The following is a 17,061-nucleotide window of genomic DNA, read 5'->3' as shown; positions in this document are numbered from 1 at the left end:
GGGAAACATACAACAAGAGTCCAGGCCAGGACTGAGTCATCCCAACCCAACCCAAGAGGTTCAACAAGGGTTTGTTTGTGTCCGGTATTAAACTTAAATCTGGTATTGTACTGGTTTTCTGGGACTCAGATGTGGCCAATGGAAGGTTAGGCAGTCCAGTTCTTATGGCCAGTCCATTGCGAGCTTTGTTGTTGTTAGGAGCGCGCAGAGAAAGACACAGAGAGACAAAGATGGGAACAGAGAGACATAGAAATCGAGATGGAGAGACAGGAACAAAGGCACAGGGACAAAGACGGAGAGAAAGAGGACTAAAGTGATTGAGAAGTCTTGGTAAGCCCAGAGTCTTAGTGAGCCAGTCAGTCAGTAGTAGACATCCCAAACTCAGAGAACGACGTCGTCATGGCAGGAGAGCCAAAGTAACAGTGACTGGTGGAAAATTCGGTGGATAATGGTACAGTTATTGCAACATGCAGGGGCAGGAATCACTTAAATGGAACCCCTGATTGGGAGCGAGCGTAGAGCTGCATTTACTAGATCATACACCCCCTTTTCTCTTTTTAACAGAGCCCACTACTCATGCCAGAAGCCGGATAAAGTCCCAACCACATCTGTAAAGGTTTAATAGCAGTAGGATTCTATGTTTTTACCGTTCCAAATCAAGGTTTACAGATCTGCACTTAACAGAGTCGGGAGTGTATATGGGAGATATTTCCTATAATGTGGAGTTACTACACTGATTGAGTGATGATTAAAAAGGTGGAAACAGAGACTTGTGGGCAATTGGAGGGAATATGCAGCGGTGTGATTCATATTTGGGTGATCCTCGGTGTGATTGCCAGATTTATGCCTGCTGCTGAACAGTATTCCACAGTCCACACCGTCACATTGGACATGCTTGGCATTACCATAGCAACGTGTAAAAGCAAAAGAGCAATGTTTACGCTTTGGTGAGAGGGAGGCTTTTCTTGGCACACGCAGGGCCTAAACACTCCATCACTGTCTAAGACCTCAGATATTCCTTTATAAGCAAACGTTCTGAAATGTGTACTGTTATTTTTTGTGATAGTAAATAGTATTTTGCAATATTTATTGATTTGTGTACATGCTAGATATTGGAGCTTGTGTATGTTCATAGTAACGAAGGCTACAGGTTTTGGCTAGTCAAAGTGAGACAATTCATTCGTAAGTTGTTGACTGGTTAAATTAGGTTGTCATGGGCTCCATTTTTATTGGGATAGAACACACACAGAAACAAATGCATACATTTCCTATAACCGATTTATAACATGGTTTATTGGGCCTTTGGAGGAACCGCTGAACCCCGCGCCTGCTGGACTCGGCTCCGGGGGGAAGGGGGTGGGGGGCAAGGAGGAGAACAGTGGGTTCTGGCAGCGGAACGCCCACACATCCACCCTCTGATCAGAACAACAGTACACAACTCATTACCAGTTTACCATACCACCCAGAAACAATGCCTAATGAGGAAACAGACGCATACAGGAACATATGCAGAGGTGGGGCGGCAAGTAGCCTAGTGGTTAGAGGGTTGGACTATTAACCGAAAGGTTGCAAGATCGAATCCCCGAGCTGACAAGGTAAAAATCTGTTGTTCTGCCCCTGAACAAGGCAGGTAACCCACTGTTCCTAGGCTGTCATTGAAAATAAGAATTAGTTCTTAACTGACTTGCTTAGTTAAATAAAGGTTTAAAAAAATATATGCAGAGGTGTGTGTGCTCAGTGCGAATGAGAGAGAGTGAGAGAGAGGCAGACAGAATCCGAGAGAAACAAGGGGGAGTCAGATGGAGAGAAAGAAAAAGAGTGAGATGAAAAAGAGTGAGATGGATGCTGAACAAGAGGCTAAGGGAAGAGGGTATGTGAGAGTTATGTCAGCTAATGTACAAGCGACCTCTAGTACTACTGTATAATCAAACATCAAACTGCAAGGCTAAACCAAACACATAGCACAGCTGAAAAACCCATTCTGTGATAGCCTACTCTCTCTCTGTGTGTATGCCCACATTTGTGTGCGAACATAATACATGCATGTTAATACGCTTGTTAATGTGCCTTAAAACTCAAGAGTGTTTTCCCATGTGATAATGTGCCTTAAACTGTACAAGTCACTCTCCCTGCCAACACAATCCACACATCTTAACATTATGGTTTCCCTCCACTATGAGCTGGCCTCACTTCTCCTCAGACGTCACACCCATTTCCCCGTGCCAGGAACACTGCCAGGGACACCACCGGGAATAACAGCGATCCAGGAGTGACGCCATTAAGCCTAACTGCTCCTTCATGAACAGAGATCTGTCATGTCCTCATGACAACCATCCTCATTTAACTGTGTAACAGCAAGGAGGCCCATGCATTGATCCAGAGGGGAAACAGGGGAAAGAGAAATAGTGAGAGAGTGATGGAGCGAGAGAAAGAGCGTGAGAGGAACAGAGGGGTGAGAGAAGAGGGAAGACAGAGGGTTGTGTTTGTTCCTGGAGGATGACGTTAGGAAAGTTCCGGTTCCGGGAATCCTGTGGTTGCCAGGTAAGCGATATTCCCAAGTTAGGATATTCCCTCATAGACAGACCTCCATGTGCCCATAGTCACGAGGAAACACACCATTACCACGATGATCTTCATGGACCAGACAACCTACTGTCTGTGTCTCTGTGTGTGTGTGTGTGTGTGTGTGTGAGGTAGTAGGTACAGTACCAGTCAAAGGTTTGGACACACCTACTCATTACAGGGGTTTTCTTTCTTTTTCTATTTTCTACATTGTAAAATAATAGTGAACTCATCAAAACTATTAAATAACACATATGGAATGATGTAGTAACCAAAAAAGTAAACTATGTTTTATATTTGAGATTCTTCAAAGTATTCACCCTTTGCCTTGATGACAGCTTGGCATTCTCTCAACCAGCTTCATGAGGTAGTCACCTGGAATGCATTTCAATTAACAAGTGTGCCTTCTTAAAAGTTAATTCGTGGAATTTCTTTCCTTCTTATTGTGTTTGAGCCAATCAGTTGTGTTGTGACAAGGTGGGGGGGTATACAGAAGATAGCCCGATTTGGTAAAAGACCAAGTCCATATTATGGAAAGAACAACTCAAATAAGCAAAGAGAAACGAAAGTCCATTACTTTAAGACATGAAGGTCAGTCAATCCGGAAAATTTCAAGAACTTCTCATGATTCTCATGGTTCTCATGAGGACCGCCACAGGAAAGGAAGACCTAGAGTTACCTCTGCTGCAGAGGATACATTCATTAGAGTTACCAGCCTCAGAAATTGCATCCAAAATAAATGCTTCAGAGTTCAAGTAACAGACACATCTCAACATCAACTTTTCAGAGGAGACCGTGTGAATCAGGCCCTCATGGTCGAATTTCTATAAAGAAACCACTACTAAAGGACACAAATAAGAAAACAGGACTTGCTTGGGCCAAGAGACACGAGCAATGGACATTAGATCAGTGGAAATCTGTCCTTTGGTCTGATGAGTCCACATTTGAGATTTTTGGTTCCAACCGCTGCGTCTTTGTGAGATGCAGAGTAGGTGAACGGATGATCACTGCATGTGTGGTTCCCACGTGAAGCATGGAGGAGGAGGTGTGATGGTGATTTGCTGGTGACATTGTCTGTGATTTATTTAGCACACTTAACCAGCATGGCTACCACAGCATTCTGCAGTGATACGCCATAACATCTGGTTTGTGCTTAGTGGGACTATCATTTGTTTTTCAACAGGACAATGACCCAACACACCTCCATGCTGTGTAAGGGCTATTTGACCAAGAAGGAGAGTGATGGAGAGTGATGGAGTGCTGCATCAGATGACCTGGCCTCTACAATCACCTGACAGTTTGGGATGAGTTGGACCGCAGAGTGAAGGAAAAAGCAGCTCAGCATATGTGGGAACTCCTTCAAGACTGTTGGAAAAGCATGCCAGGTGAAGCTGGTTGAGATAATGCCAAGAGTGTGCAAAGCTGTCATCAAGGCAAAGGGTACAACATAGAAAATATTTAAAATGAAGAAAAACCCTTGAATGAGTAGGTGTGTCCAAACTTTTGACTGGTACTGTACCTCTAGTTGCTTCAATCTCTTTCTGTATATCATCCCCTCTCTGTGCAGACTGTTAGGTTAGAGCAGCTGTAGGGAATTATGAGGGGATGACCGCGGGTGTTAACCCCTTGCCCTGAATCACAGACCCCTAAATCATCCCACCCAGACTGGCCCTGTCAACGGCAAGGAAACATAGCCGTGGCACGCACGCACGCACAGAGAGAGAGAGAGGAAGAAGATAGAAAGACAAGTGGTAGAGACAGAGAGGAGAGGAGGGTTTCAACATACACAGTGTAACAAGGGTCGGGGGGGGGGGGGTCTTCTAACCCGACAAAGTTATTTCCCCCCTAAAAGATAAAAGCACCAAACCATTTAATGAATGTTTCTTAGAATGTCTATCACCCCTCATCGTCTCTGACTGATCAAACCAGATCAAACACAACAGCAGCGATTACTTTTATTGGACTGAGGGGGGCCAACAGGAGTTTTAATGAGAAGACCCGTCTCCCCCTCTTCACTACATCTCCCCCTCCCTCCCTCCGCTCCAGTATGATAACACGGGAGCGGAGGGAGGGAGCATGAAGTCAGCCATTGTCGGAGAGAAGTGGCACACTCCTGGGCTGAGCGATGAAGGAGAGGGGTGGAGGGGGGGGGTAACAGAGCCAGCTTCTGTGGATCAGCCCTGGGACTGGGCCTCGGTGGAATTCACAGCTGCAGCACATCAAAGAGCCAGACTCCCACCAAGCCTTCCCTTGACAACAACACCAGGAAATAAATGCTTAGTTTCCCTCTACGAGACGGGATAAGGATAGGTGTGGAGACCAGGTTTGGGAAACTGGGACAGAGCCGCGATCTTGCCTGTGTTGATGGAATGGGAAGTGGAGGAGATGTAGGGAGGGTTGAATGAGACGGTAATGGAATAAACTGAACATGTGTCCAGCCATAACAGTGGACATATAAAGATTTAAAACTGTGTGTGGAAGGTTAGTCCTCCTTCTGTAGTAACAGAAAGTGCTCCTGGTTGGACTTTCTCACGGGTGAGTGTACCAGTCCTCATAAGTAAGCCATGGCTGGGTATAGCACACCAGCTTTGTGAAGTCAATACAGACGGAGGATGGGATACGAGACAAGGAAGCTACTCCAGACTATTGGGATCCACCCTCAGTCAGTTTCCCATTCCCACCTGTGGCTATCAACATAGCTAGATAACCAAGCAGCATCAGACAGCCAGACAGCCTGCTGATATGAACACTGAAGCCCTGAGTCTTCACATGATAGCACTTCAAAAGCCCCACATGCGGCATCAATGGAAACCCTGTTCTAGGGCCCAATTCTCCTGCCCCCCATGTAGGATGAGTGGACAATATCTCCCTCATTTGCTCTCTCTCTGACCCACGGAGGAAGAGAGTGAACGACTAGAATTTTAGCGGAAGAGGGGAGCAGATGAGATAGTATTTGTTAGCAGAGCGTGGTTGTCAGTGACATGGAAAGGGAAAGGGGGATACCTAGTCATTTGTACAACTGAATGCAATCAACTGAAAAGTGTCTTCCGCATTTAACCCAACCTCTGAATCTGCCTTAATCGACATCTACGTCTTCGGCGCCCGGGGAACAGTGGGTTAACTACCTTCCTCATGGGCAGAACGACAGATTTTTACCTTGTCAGCTCGAGGATTCGATCCAGCAACCTTTCGGTTACTGGCCAACGCTCTAATGCATGGCAGATTGATGGACAGGGAAGGTTGCAGAGCAGGGAGACCTGTGTCGGAGGTCAACGAAAACGCCATCACCTCAGAGAAAGTGTGAAATATAAAAAGGCACATCAAAACAGCACACAACAGGACAAGACAAAGTACAACATTGCACAAAGCAGAGAAGCACATATTGAACTTTCAGAGTTACACACACGTTGACCACCCCTCAGTTGAAACAGTATTTTGAACAGCGTATGTGCTGTGCAACTCTGAGTGGCGCATTGGAGGGTTACATCAGCTGAAGAGAATGAGCAACCACATCTGAAATATCCCTTAGTAAGAACATAATACTATGGATTTCCTTTCCTATGGGTGGAACACATAAATGTGGGGACTTGTGGTACAGAGAGGGAGTTTATACTGGGTTTGCCCTGGGGTCACACTGCTAACGACTACACCAGACGCTCTGAGCAATTAGCCCTCGTTAGCACTCATTATTCCCAAAACACGACATAAGGCTTCGTCCAATGCAATTTAAATCAAGGTTTTGTACATTTGACACTAAATACATTCCATTGCCGTCCTCATGATATCCCCTCTTTAAATCATCTATTTTATAAGAGCAAAATCAGGAGCCAAACCTCTCCTCAATATGGTGGACATATCACATAATCCTGAAGGCCCTTTTCTCACTGCTTTGCCTCAGCTGGTCTAATTGACAGGTGATGCATTCAGGTCACTTTGATATGGAAGGTCCCTGGATGGGGGCTGGATGGTGATATTAGAGAGAGTGGGGCCAGGGGGACTGAAAGAGAATGAGGGAAATGGGAATGTGCTCTGGCATCAAAATAATTCCTCTCCTCTGCCACTCTCCTCTCTGATCCCTTAATGGTTTCCACAGCATGGCTCACATGAGGGGGGGGGGGGGGGGGGGGGGGTGAAACTGTTTGCCTGATTTGTGAATGTATGTCTTAGCATGAATGTGTGTGTGTCTGTGTGTGTGTACATCTGAGTGTGTGTGTGGTGAAGCACAGAGCTGTGAGAGCACGCTCGTGGTTTGTAGAGACTCCAGTCTCTGGGAGTTTCTCACACTGACTTCAGAACAGAAGGAAAGCATTAAGCCTCTAGCGTTGTTATACCCCAGACCACCCGGACTGGCCCAAGTCTTCCTATCTATACTCTGCCACAATCTCACACAGTGTGTGTGTGTGTGTGTGTGTGTGTGTGTGTGTGTGTGTGTGTGCGCGTACGTGCGTGCGTGCGTGCGTGCGTGTAGATGACAATTAGATTCTTTCACTTCTAAAATGGCAATTCAATTAATTCTCGCTAAGCCAAGCAGATCAGGATCAGGAGGAGGAATGAAAAGTTGTGTTTCAGATCAAACTTTGAAAAACAATTTGCTGTGCTAGACAGGCCCTGCAATTTGGTTATGTCTGCCTGTCACATTCATACACCAAGAATGCCCATCAAATGCTGTGGAAATATAATTATTTCAGACTGTACATCAAGGGGGGTGGGGGGTGGTATCGCTTGCCAAAGTCCCTCTGGCATAGCATGAGCTTGTAGCAGCCTTTTGGTACAGGGAACCAAGAGCAGTATGTCGAGTTGTGAGTGAGTGAGTGAGTGAGTGAGTGAGTGAGTGAGTGAGTGAGTGAGTGAGTGAGTGATTGAGTGAGTGAGTGAGTCAATGAGTGTAGGCTGAGTTACTAGCCGTATTTGTTCATATGGTGAGGCAAATCAAATCCTCATAACACAGATAGACAGAGGTCTTAAGTCACACAGACAGATCAAACGGTCTGCCCAGGCAGGATGCTGAGAAGACTCCATCACATGAGGATGAGAGGAGTGGAGGGATGAAGAGAGGGGATACAGGGAGGAAGGGGTTCTAGGAGCCTCTGAACCTCTATCCAAATGGGGTGTCCTACAGGACAGAGAGAGGGAACTTACTGTAGCTCACCTTCCATTCATATACAGTCACCTCCTAAATTATTGGCACCCTTGATAAATATATATATTTTTAAAATGGCACACATGTTGACCCACATCATTCGTCCTCCTTTTATCCCAGTGCAAGATAATACAGCTGGGTGTAGGAGTATGATGGGTTGGGGTCACAAGGTTGGATGTGTGTCAGCAGCATTCCATTCGTCCATACAACCGGTCCCAAATCAGCCTCTTGCACATCTGATAGTAACCCTGGCTGATGAATGAGATAGAGGAATAGGATGGTGGTTGGGATTCCCTTTAGGCTCTGAGTCAAAACAGATTACATTAATTACAATGATGATGATTAATTAAAACCTCTACAGGATCGGTGGGTCCCCCCCTAACGTAGGCTAATGTGATTAGCATGAGGTTGTAAGTAACAAGTACATTTCCCAGGACATAGACATATCTGATACTGGCAGAAAGCTTACATTCTTGTTAATCTAACTGCAATGTCCAATTTACAGGTGCCATTACAGTGAAAGCATACCATGCTATTGTTTGAGAAGACTGCACAGTTAGGAACTTAAAAAATGACTTATAAACCAATTAGGCACATTTAGGCAGTCTTGACACAAAAGTTTGAACAGAAATGCAATGGTTCATTGGATCAGTCTAAAACTTTGCACATGCACTGTTGCCATCTAGTGGCCAAAATCTAAATTGCAGCTGGGCTGGAATAATACATTATGGCCTTTCTCTTACATTTCAAATATGATGGTACAAAAAAAACACAAATAAACACATTATTTTTTCTTTGTATTATCTTTTACCAGATCTAATGAGTTATATTCTCCTACATTCATTTCACAATTCCACAAACTTCATTAAAAAGTGTTTTTTAATATACTGTATCTAATGTGGATATTACAGTCACCTCCAAAATGATTGGCATTCTTGATAAAGACGAGCAAAAAAACCAATGTATTAAATAAATAATACAAATACTGAGCAATATTGAATGCAAAAAAAAAAAAACACTTTGGAAAATTTTAAAAGTATATTATTTTTGACTAATCCAATTGCTCAGAGTAAGATATTTTGTTTAAAAAGTAATAAAATAAAACAGATTGTCAAAACAAATTCCTAAAGATTGTTAGAAATAAAAGAAAACAAAATCTGCAATAACATTTACATTTAAAAAAAATTAATCTCAGTTTAAGGAACTGTATTGTGGCCTTCCATGGCTTCCTGTTTCACTGGGGTATAACAATGAGGTAACACACAAATAAAATACAGTTGTCATCCATCACCATAAATCAGGGTACAAAAATAGCTATTTATTTACTTACCACTATTAGGACAATAATTAATATGTTTAAAACCACTGGAACATTGGCAAACTACCCTGGTAAATGAAGTGTATCTTGTCCCCATGCACAGTGAGGAAGACTTGGTTGCTCGCATCTTGGGGTCACCAAGTATCCAAATCCACAATTAGACTTGAGTTTGCTAAATGGCATTGGCACTTGGATTGGAACCAGGTGCTATGGTCAGATGAGAAGAAAATAGAGGTCTTTGCCCACAGAAACCAATGGTGACGCATAGCAGAAAATAGCCTCATACCTACTGTAAAATATGGTGGTGGATCTTTGATGTTATGGGGATATTTTGCTTCCACTGGTCCTGGGGCCCTTGTTCAGGTCAATAGCATCATGAACTCTACCAAGTACCAGGACATTTTTGCAAAGAACCTGGTTGCCTCTGCCAGGAGGCTGAAACTTGGCCGTAAGTGGATCTTCCAGCAAGACCATGACCCCAAGCACACATCAAAATCCACAAAGAAATGCTTAATTAACCACAAATTCAACTATTTACAATTGCCATCTCAGTGTCCAGACTTGAACCCCATTGAAAGTCTGTGGTTTGAATTGACGAGGGCAGTCCAAACACGCAGACGAAGAATATCAAGGGTCCAAGAGGAATGGTCCAAGATCCTTCCCAATGTGTTTCATAAACATTTTAGAAAAAGTCTCAGTGCAGTTATCCTCACAAGGGGAGGGTGCATAAAGCATTGAAAACAGGGGTGCCAATCATTTTCTTTTTTAGAAGACACAAATATTATTTGCTAAAAAAGCATTCAAAATAGCTCAGGATTTGTATTATTATTTTATACATAGTCTTTCACGCTCATTTGTATCAGTGGTGCCAATAATTTCAGAGGTGACTGTAATATCCACATTAGATATAATAATAATAATCATCATCATTGTAATTAATGTAACCTTTTTTGACTTTGCCTAAAGGGAATCACAACCACCATCCTATTGGTCCATTTGATCCACCAGGAGTGGTTACTCTCAGACGTGCTAGAGGCCGAGTTTGGACTGGGTGTCTGGGCGAATGGAATGCTCTTGACGCGCGCACGCGCGCACGCGCGCACGCACACGCACACACACACACACACACACACAACCCTGTGACTCCAACCCATCATACGCCTACACACAGCAGTATCACCTTGCACTGAGATGAAAGGACGAAGGGTGTGTGTCTATTCCTCCACAACGACCTTGTTCCCAAGACGAGTAAAACACCTGTAACCCCCCACCCACCCACCGAAGGGGTCACCAGCTGTGTGAGTGAGTGCATGTGTGTTTAAGTGAGTGTACCAGCTGTGGTTGGGTATGGTCAATGAGTTAGAATGAGGTACAGTGGACAATGTAGGGCGGTTCATACAGTGTGTTTTCCCAGACCCAGACACCTTGTAGTGACCCTGAGGAGGCATAGGGAGGACAACCGTAGCAACACTCCCAACACCAAGGACACAAAGTTGGCATACCAGCCACACACACAATTGCAAAGGGATAAATTCTATACTTTATCAAAGTATAGAATTTTTTGCAATTGCTGGTATGCCAACTTTGTGTCCTTGGTGTTGGGAGTGTTGCTACGGTTGTCCTCCCTATGCCTCCTCAGGGTCACTACAAGGTGTCTGGGTCAGTGATAGAATTCAGAACATGGGCCGTTCTTACAGTATTATCAGTATTCTCCCTGTACACCAAGTCAGAACCGTATAATAAATAAAGGGGGCATATAAGCAGACAATGAAAGCTCTTACAATATTAAATTATGACATTTTTCTAAAACAGGCTATAGACTAAATGTGCACCAGCAAGTCAGAATAGTAGGCTAAGTTATGGGAGCAAAAGGGAGCAAATTCTTAGAGTTAGGCACATGGGCTACTAACAGCTTACTACACAACATACACTTACTAAACTCAGCAAAAAAAGAAATTTCCCTTTTTCAGGACCCTGTCTTTCTAAGATCATTTGTAAAAGTCAAAATAACTTCACAGATCTTCATTGTAAAGGGTTTTAAATACTGTTTCCCATGCTTGTTCAATGAACCATAATTAATGAACATGCACCTGTGGAACGGTCGTTAAGACACTAAGCTTACAGACGGTAGGCAATTAAGGTCACAATTATGAAAACTTAGGACACTAAAGAGGCCTTTCTACTGACTTTGAAAAACTCCAAAAGAAAGAAGCCTGTGGTCCCTGCTCATCTGTGTGAACGTGCCTTTGGCATGCTGCAAGGAGCCATGAGGACTGCAGATGTGGCCAGGGCAATAAATTGCTATGTCCGTCCTGTGAGATGCCTAAGGCAGCGCTACAGGGAGACAGGACAGACAGCTGATTGTCCTTGCTGTGGCAGACCATGTGTAACATCACCTGCACAGGATCTGTACATCCGAACATTACACCTGGGGGACGGGTACAGGATGGCAACAACAACTGCCCGAGTTTCACCAGAAACGCACAATCCCTCCATCAGTGCTCAGATTGTCCGCAATAGGCTGAGAGAGGCTGGACTGAGGGCTTGTAGGCCTGTTGTAAGGCAGGTCCTCACCAGACATCACTGGCAACAACGTTGCCTATGGGCACAAACCCACCGTCGCTGGACCAGACAGGACTGGCAAAAAGTGCTCTTCACTGACAAGTCACAGTTTTGTGCCCATTTGTCAGAGTAGCGTTTATCGTCGAAGGAATGAGCGTTACACCGAGGCCTGTACTCTGTGAGCGGGATCGATTGGAGGTGGAGGGTCTGTCATGGTCTGGAGCAGTGTGTCACAGCATCATCGGACTGAGCTTGGTGTCATTGCAGGCAATCTCAATGTTGTGTGTTACAGGGAAGACATCCTCCTCCCTCATGTAATACCCTTCCTGCAGGCTCATCCTGACATGACCCTCCAGCATGACAATGCCACCAGCCATACTGCTGGTTCTGTGCATGTTTTCCTGCAAGACAGGAATGTCAGTGTTCTGCCATGGCCAGCGAAGAGCCCGGATCTCAATCCCATTGAGTACGTCTGGGACCTGTTGGATCGGAGGGTGAGGGCTAGAGCCATTCCCCCCAGAATTTTCCGGGAACTTGCAGGTGCCTTGGTGGAAGAGTGGGGTAACATCTCACAGCAAGAACTGGCAAATCTGGTGCACTGCAGTACTCAACGCAGCTGGTGGCCACACCCAATACTGACTGTTACTTCTGATTTGACCCCCCTTTGTTTAGGGACACATTATTCCATTTCTGTTAGTCACATGTCTGTGGAATTTGTTCAGTTTATGTCTCAGTTGTTGAATCTTGTTATGTACATACAAATATTTACACATGTTAAGTTTGATGAAAATAAACGCAGTTAACAGTGAGAACGTTTCTTTTTCTGCTGAGTTTATAATCCAGTGTGATAGCAAATAGCACCAGGAAATCATTGGTGGCTGTGCTGTGTGAACAATTTGTCAAGGATTCAGTCTGTTTTTCCTCTTTTCTCTCGTTCGCTTCTGACTAAAAACAGGACCACATGTTCTATGGGAGAGGATGGTTTATGCCTGCTGGGATGTGAGGACCGCTTGGTGACCACAATAACCATTTGGGAGACAGTCAGCTCTTCCCAATGGACCGTAATAACCACAGCCCTCACACTACCAGCAAGAGAAAATCATCAGGGGCTGTTATGAGTTGTGTGTGTGTGTGTGTGTGCGCGCGCGCGTGCGTGTGTGTGTGTGTGTGTGTGTGTGTGTGTGTGTGTGTGTGTGTGTGTGTATTTATATAGAATGTGTGTGTCCATATGAGGCTCAGAAGTGGTTTCCCGTGTGTGTAGGTGTGCATGCATTTTTGAAGATTCATAGGGGAGAGTGGAGTAAATTGAGCCAAAGGGGTAAGTTGAGCCACCCTTGTTTCTAGGAAACCATACACAAAATGTATAATTTGACCAAATATTTAGGAAGAGGGCATCATTTCATGGAGTATGAAGAAAAAAAACACACATGGAAAAAGAGGTAAGCAAGTTAGGTCCAAAGAAAACAGATTTCCACCAAGTCAAATTAATTTATTGTGTTAGAAGTTCCATGACACTTGTATTTAAACCAAAGTAGATCATTTATAGATTTCCCTATACATCAGTTGGGGTCTCTATAAGCTTCAATATGAGGTCCTAAACCTAGCATGAAAGTGCATCCTTTTAGCTGTGTGGGCTAATATAGTGAAGATGTTTGCCTTGGGGTAAGTTGAGCCAATGACCATGGGGTAAGTTGAGACAATGACCATGGGGTAAGTTGAGCCAATGACCATGGGGTCAGTTGAGCTAATGGTTGAGCCAATGGCAAGTTGAGCAAATGTAAGTATTTTCTTCCCAGGCGTAATGGTAGGCATTATCACTGGGATGAGGTAACACCAGGGCCTGGTCTGTTAAGTGTTTTTTTTTAAGTACAAAGTATTTGTTAGGTGTGTCAAAAGATGCTTAAAATGATTAAAAGACAAAGTGATTGTGATGAATTGTGTTTGGGAAATAAAGATAGATAGGTTTTAAAAATGTAGTGGTAATATTTAATTCAGTACAGAAATGTATAGGAGGCTTAATTTACCCCATAAGTTGTGCCAAGAGACCAGATGTGGGGACAAGCTATGTTTTCAAAACTGTAATGTTTACATGAATTCAGATTATTTCCAGGGATACACAACATCCTAAAATCTATGTCGATATCATTGAGAAAAATAATACTATATTTCCCTTGATGGAGTGATACTGAATATAAATAATTGACTTAACTTACCTCACTGTCCCCAACTGTTTCTATCACTGTAATGTCCAGAAATGCTCCTCCTCTTAACGGCTCAAATCCCTGCATTGACTGCGGCTAAGGGTCCTCTCCATCAACCCTGCCCCGCCCCGGGACACTGCCCCATCGCCACCCTCATACCCAAGATGCATCAGGAGATAGGGTGGGAGGTTTGGAGAAGAGTGAAGGGGGGTGGGTGGGGGGGGGGGGGGGGTCAGGTGAGGGAGGGACAGAGCGTCCTGGACCACATCCCAAACCAAACTCTTACTGGGGTGTGAAAGCTCAAATATAGCCCATGACACAGGAACTCATGGGAACATCAGACCCTCTCAATCCCTTTATGGCCCCCGCCAACCCCGCTCCTCCACATTCCAACGGTAATCTGGAAAATACCGGCTTTCGAAATATCAACCAACTGTATCTCGACACTGCTGCTGCTCCACTGCCTCTCGACGCCATTCGCGGCCGTAACCGACACTAAACTTTACACAGACTCACCGCGAAGGCTCCCTCGGAGAAACCCAACCGCCGACATGACAAATGCTGTAAAAACGAAGGAACCGTACTGTTCCTTCTCAACCGAATGAATTGATTTTCCTTTGTTTACATGCTATGAAACTTGTGTTGGGTGCCAGACCAACATCGCTCATAGAAGGAAACACTTCCCATGCTCTGGGAATTGAAATCATGGCTCTGTAAAAGTCAATAGTGCGTCTCATTTGAATATGGTAAGAGATTAGGGAAATTGTATTTTGTGTTCCTCTGACGTGGTCCTCCAGTAAAGTCAGTGAACCCCAGACAGCAAGTCACTCTTAGTTAACTTGATGGGGAACATGAAGTCCCACTAACCATACATTTTTACCTTGTTTTACACATATTAAAGTGCTGATCTAGGATCAGGTGCCCCCTATCCATATACAGTTATTCATTATAATCTAAAACTAAACACTGATCCTCTATCAGCACTCCTACTCTTGAGACCTTGTGAATACAGGCCCAGGTCTCTGACAGTGCTTGTCCATCTGTGAGTGTATGGTAGTGAGTTACAAGCGTGTAGAAACACCATGCCCGCACCACGTACCTGCACGAAGGCACACATCACATGCTCCCCAAACATCGGCAGGCTGGGACGGCTCTCGCGGTACATGTGCAAAGTGTATATTGTCATGACAACAGGCTCGGGCTCTGTGGTGAGCGACTCGTCCGTCACTAGGATGTTGATTATGCTGTTTCCCAGGCCGACCGGGTAGTTTGCTGTTCTGTGGAAAAACAGAGGCAGAGCTTCTCAGAAACAAGGTCCAGAGAAGTCCAGGGAGATGAAACACACATAAGCACAAACACACACACACACACACACACACACACACACAGAGCGGAGATATGAAAACACACATACAGGATGGTGAGAGATAGGGCAGGTTATAGAATCATTCCTAAATGTCACGTTTAGTGCTGTATGTGTGTGGCCGTCTTACGTGTGTGTGTCTTTCTGTTTGTCTGTCAGAGGTCAATCCTCTGACCCCAGTGCTACTGAGTCTAATGGGTGCTAATCAGGGATTGGCTGCTGAGATCAAAGCTACGGACATAAGAAACAGAGTTCTACAATCACACAGAGTAAAACTCAGAATGACATGGAAACATCCCCTGACCAAAACACTGGACTGAAAACACATATTCCCACATTCCCAGAATTCAGATGTTATAACTCACTTATATTATAGACCTGAAGACTGGGCAGGCGTAAGCAATATAGGACAATATCCATTTAACCTATGAAAGGGCTTGTTGGAGATCTAACTTTATGAGTGCTAACACCTACCATCTCACTGAATGTGACCCAGCTACATTTGAAAGCCCAGCGTGTGACTCACAGGGTGAAAGGTCATGGCTGGGAGGGTCTCACCTAGGTCCTCTGTGCTCATCCAGGTGTATGTGACAGGCTGGGCTGATGGGCTCAGGGCGGAGGCGTAGGGTCACCACGTCAAAGGGGACCTCAGCACGGTAGTCCTTCACCCAGGGACTGAAGGGGGGGCTGAGGGTCAGAGGGGGATCTGTGTACAGTTGTCTGAGGTGGGGGTCCACACACCTCTCTGATACACACCACAGGGAGAGAGAGAAAGAATGGATTATAATACAGATAAAAAGGCTTGCATACATCAAGCCGTGTGCCGCTGTATTTTTCCTATTCAGAATACTGTTACCCATTTAACCATCAGAAGGAGCATCAAAGAACAAATATGGTTATCTAAAACATGCATGCTCAGTGTGTGTGTGTCCATTCAAAGGGATTACGGATAAAGACATTCACACAAACACACACACTATGTAATGGGAGGAATGTTAATAACAAGGTCCACACGTGTTGAGCACAAGCCCAGAGAATGCTCTCTTCCTCTGGAGGCAATTGACTCCAGAGGTGTGGTGTGTGCCAACCTCAAGCAGTTTGCAGATGCAGTGGGAACAGTAGAGCCACCTACCCACCCCCCCTGCCCGAAGCACCGCCACAATTTTACCTTGAACACTGCAACAGAAGCCAACTCCTCTGCTCTTTCATCCGCGTGAGGCTACAATACATCGAGTTTCCCAGGGAAGCTGTGAACCCAGCTGTAGCCTATTGCATGATTGTGTTTATGAGTCAGTCATTAAAGAATGTGAAACAATGTTGTGTATGTTAACTACTGCATGATTGTGTTCATGAAGTGTACGTTTACTGCTTTTCATTAAATCGTGTATGGCTAAAATATTGCTATGGCCTAAAATAAATGTTGTTCATATGGGCAGAATATTGTAGCCTAGACCTACTCGTTAATATGGGTATATAAAGTGTGGCGCCTTGAACGCGTCTCAGCTACAGCATTTGTTTGTCTGAAAGGGTACATTATGGCTTTTTAAATGCCGCCACGAAACCTTCTCTGAACGGGTATTTAACCTGTCCGTAAAGGAATGCCGCTTCTGAAGCGGGGCTAAAGTCCATCACTAGGGCAACCAAAACTGTCAATCAAATTATCTCGAGGTACCTGTGAGCAGCCTGCCTGTCTGCTGCCTGCGCGCAGACCACTCACTCCTAAAAAGTACTTTGAAGTTCGTTAAATACAATGACTTTTAGTAGAAAGAAAACACATCTACCATACCATAAAAACAACAAGAAACAGCACATCAATCAGCAACGTTTATCGTTGTCAGGGAAACAATACCGAACATTCTGTGCCTGAGCAGAATTTGACTGTCTGAAAAGGTACAGATGCTTTTTTTTTTATTGT

At 44.6% G+C, this 17,061-nt stretch overlaps 1 protein-coding gene across 4 annotated transcripts in view; it reads right to left on the bottom strand.

Annotated features, from left to right (window-relative positions):
• The window catches only part of cped1 (cadherin-like and PC-esterase domain containing 1), an 80,992-nt gene that overhangs the window by 18,666 nt on the left and 45,265 nt on the right, over positions 1-17,061 (bottom strand). For 2 of the 4 annotated variants that reach the window (XR_016490214.1, XM_036957503.2), the window contains 2 exons: positions 15,705-15,891; positions 14,883-15,060 (listed from right to left, as the gene is read on the bottom strand). Coding sequence is in view for 2 of the 4 variants with exons in the window: in XM_036957503.2 (XP_036813398.2) it covers positions 14,883-15,060; positions 15,705-15,891 (365 nt within the window). In the remaining 2 variants the exon portion in view is untranslated. Of the gene's footprint in view, positions 1-14,882; positions 15,061-15,268; positions 15,378-15,704; positions 15,892-17,061 lie in introns of those variants that run through there. The other 2 variants (XR_016490213.1, XM_090214136.1) reach the window with 2 other exon arrangements.

Source organism: Oncorhynchus mykiss, chromosome 21 (assembly GCF_057628025.1).
Source record: "Oncorhynchus mykiss isolate SJ-2025 chromosome 21, ASM5762802v1, whole genome shotgun sequence".
Taxonomy (NCBI): domain Eukaryota; kingdom Metazoa; phylum Chordata; class Actinopteri; order Salmoniformes; family Salmonidae; genus Oncorhynchus; species Oncorhynchus mykiss.
This window is presented reverse-complemented; position numbering and strand designations above follow the sequence as displayed.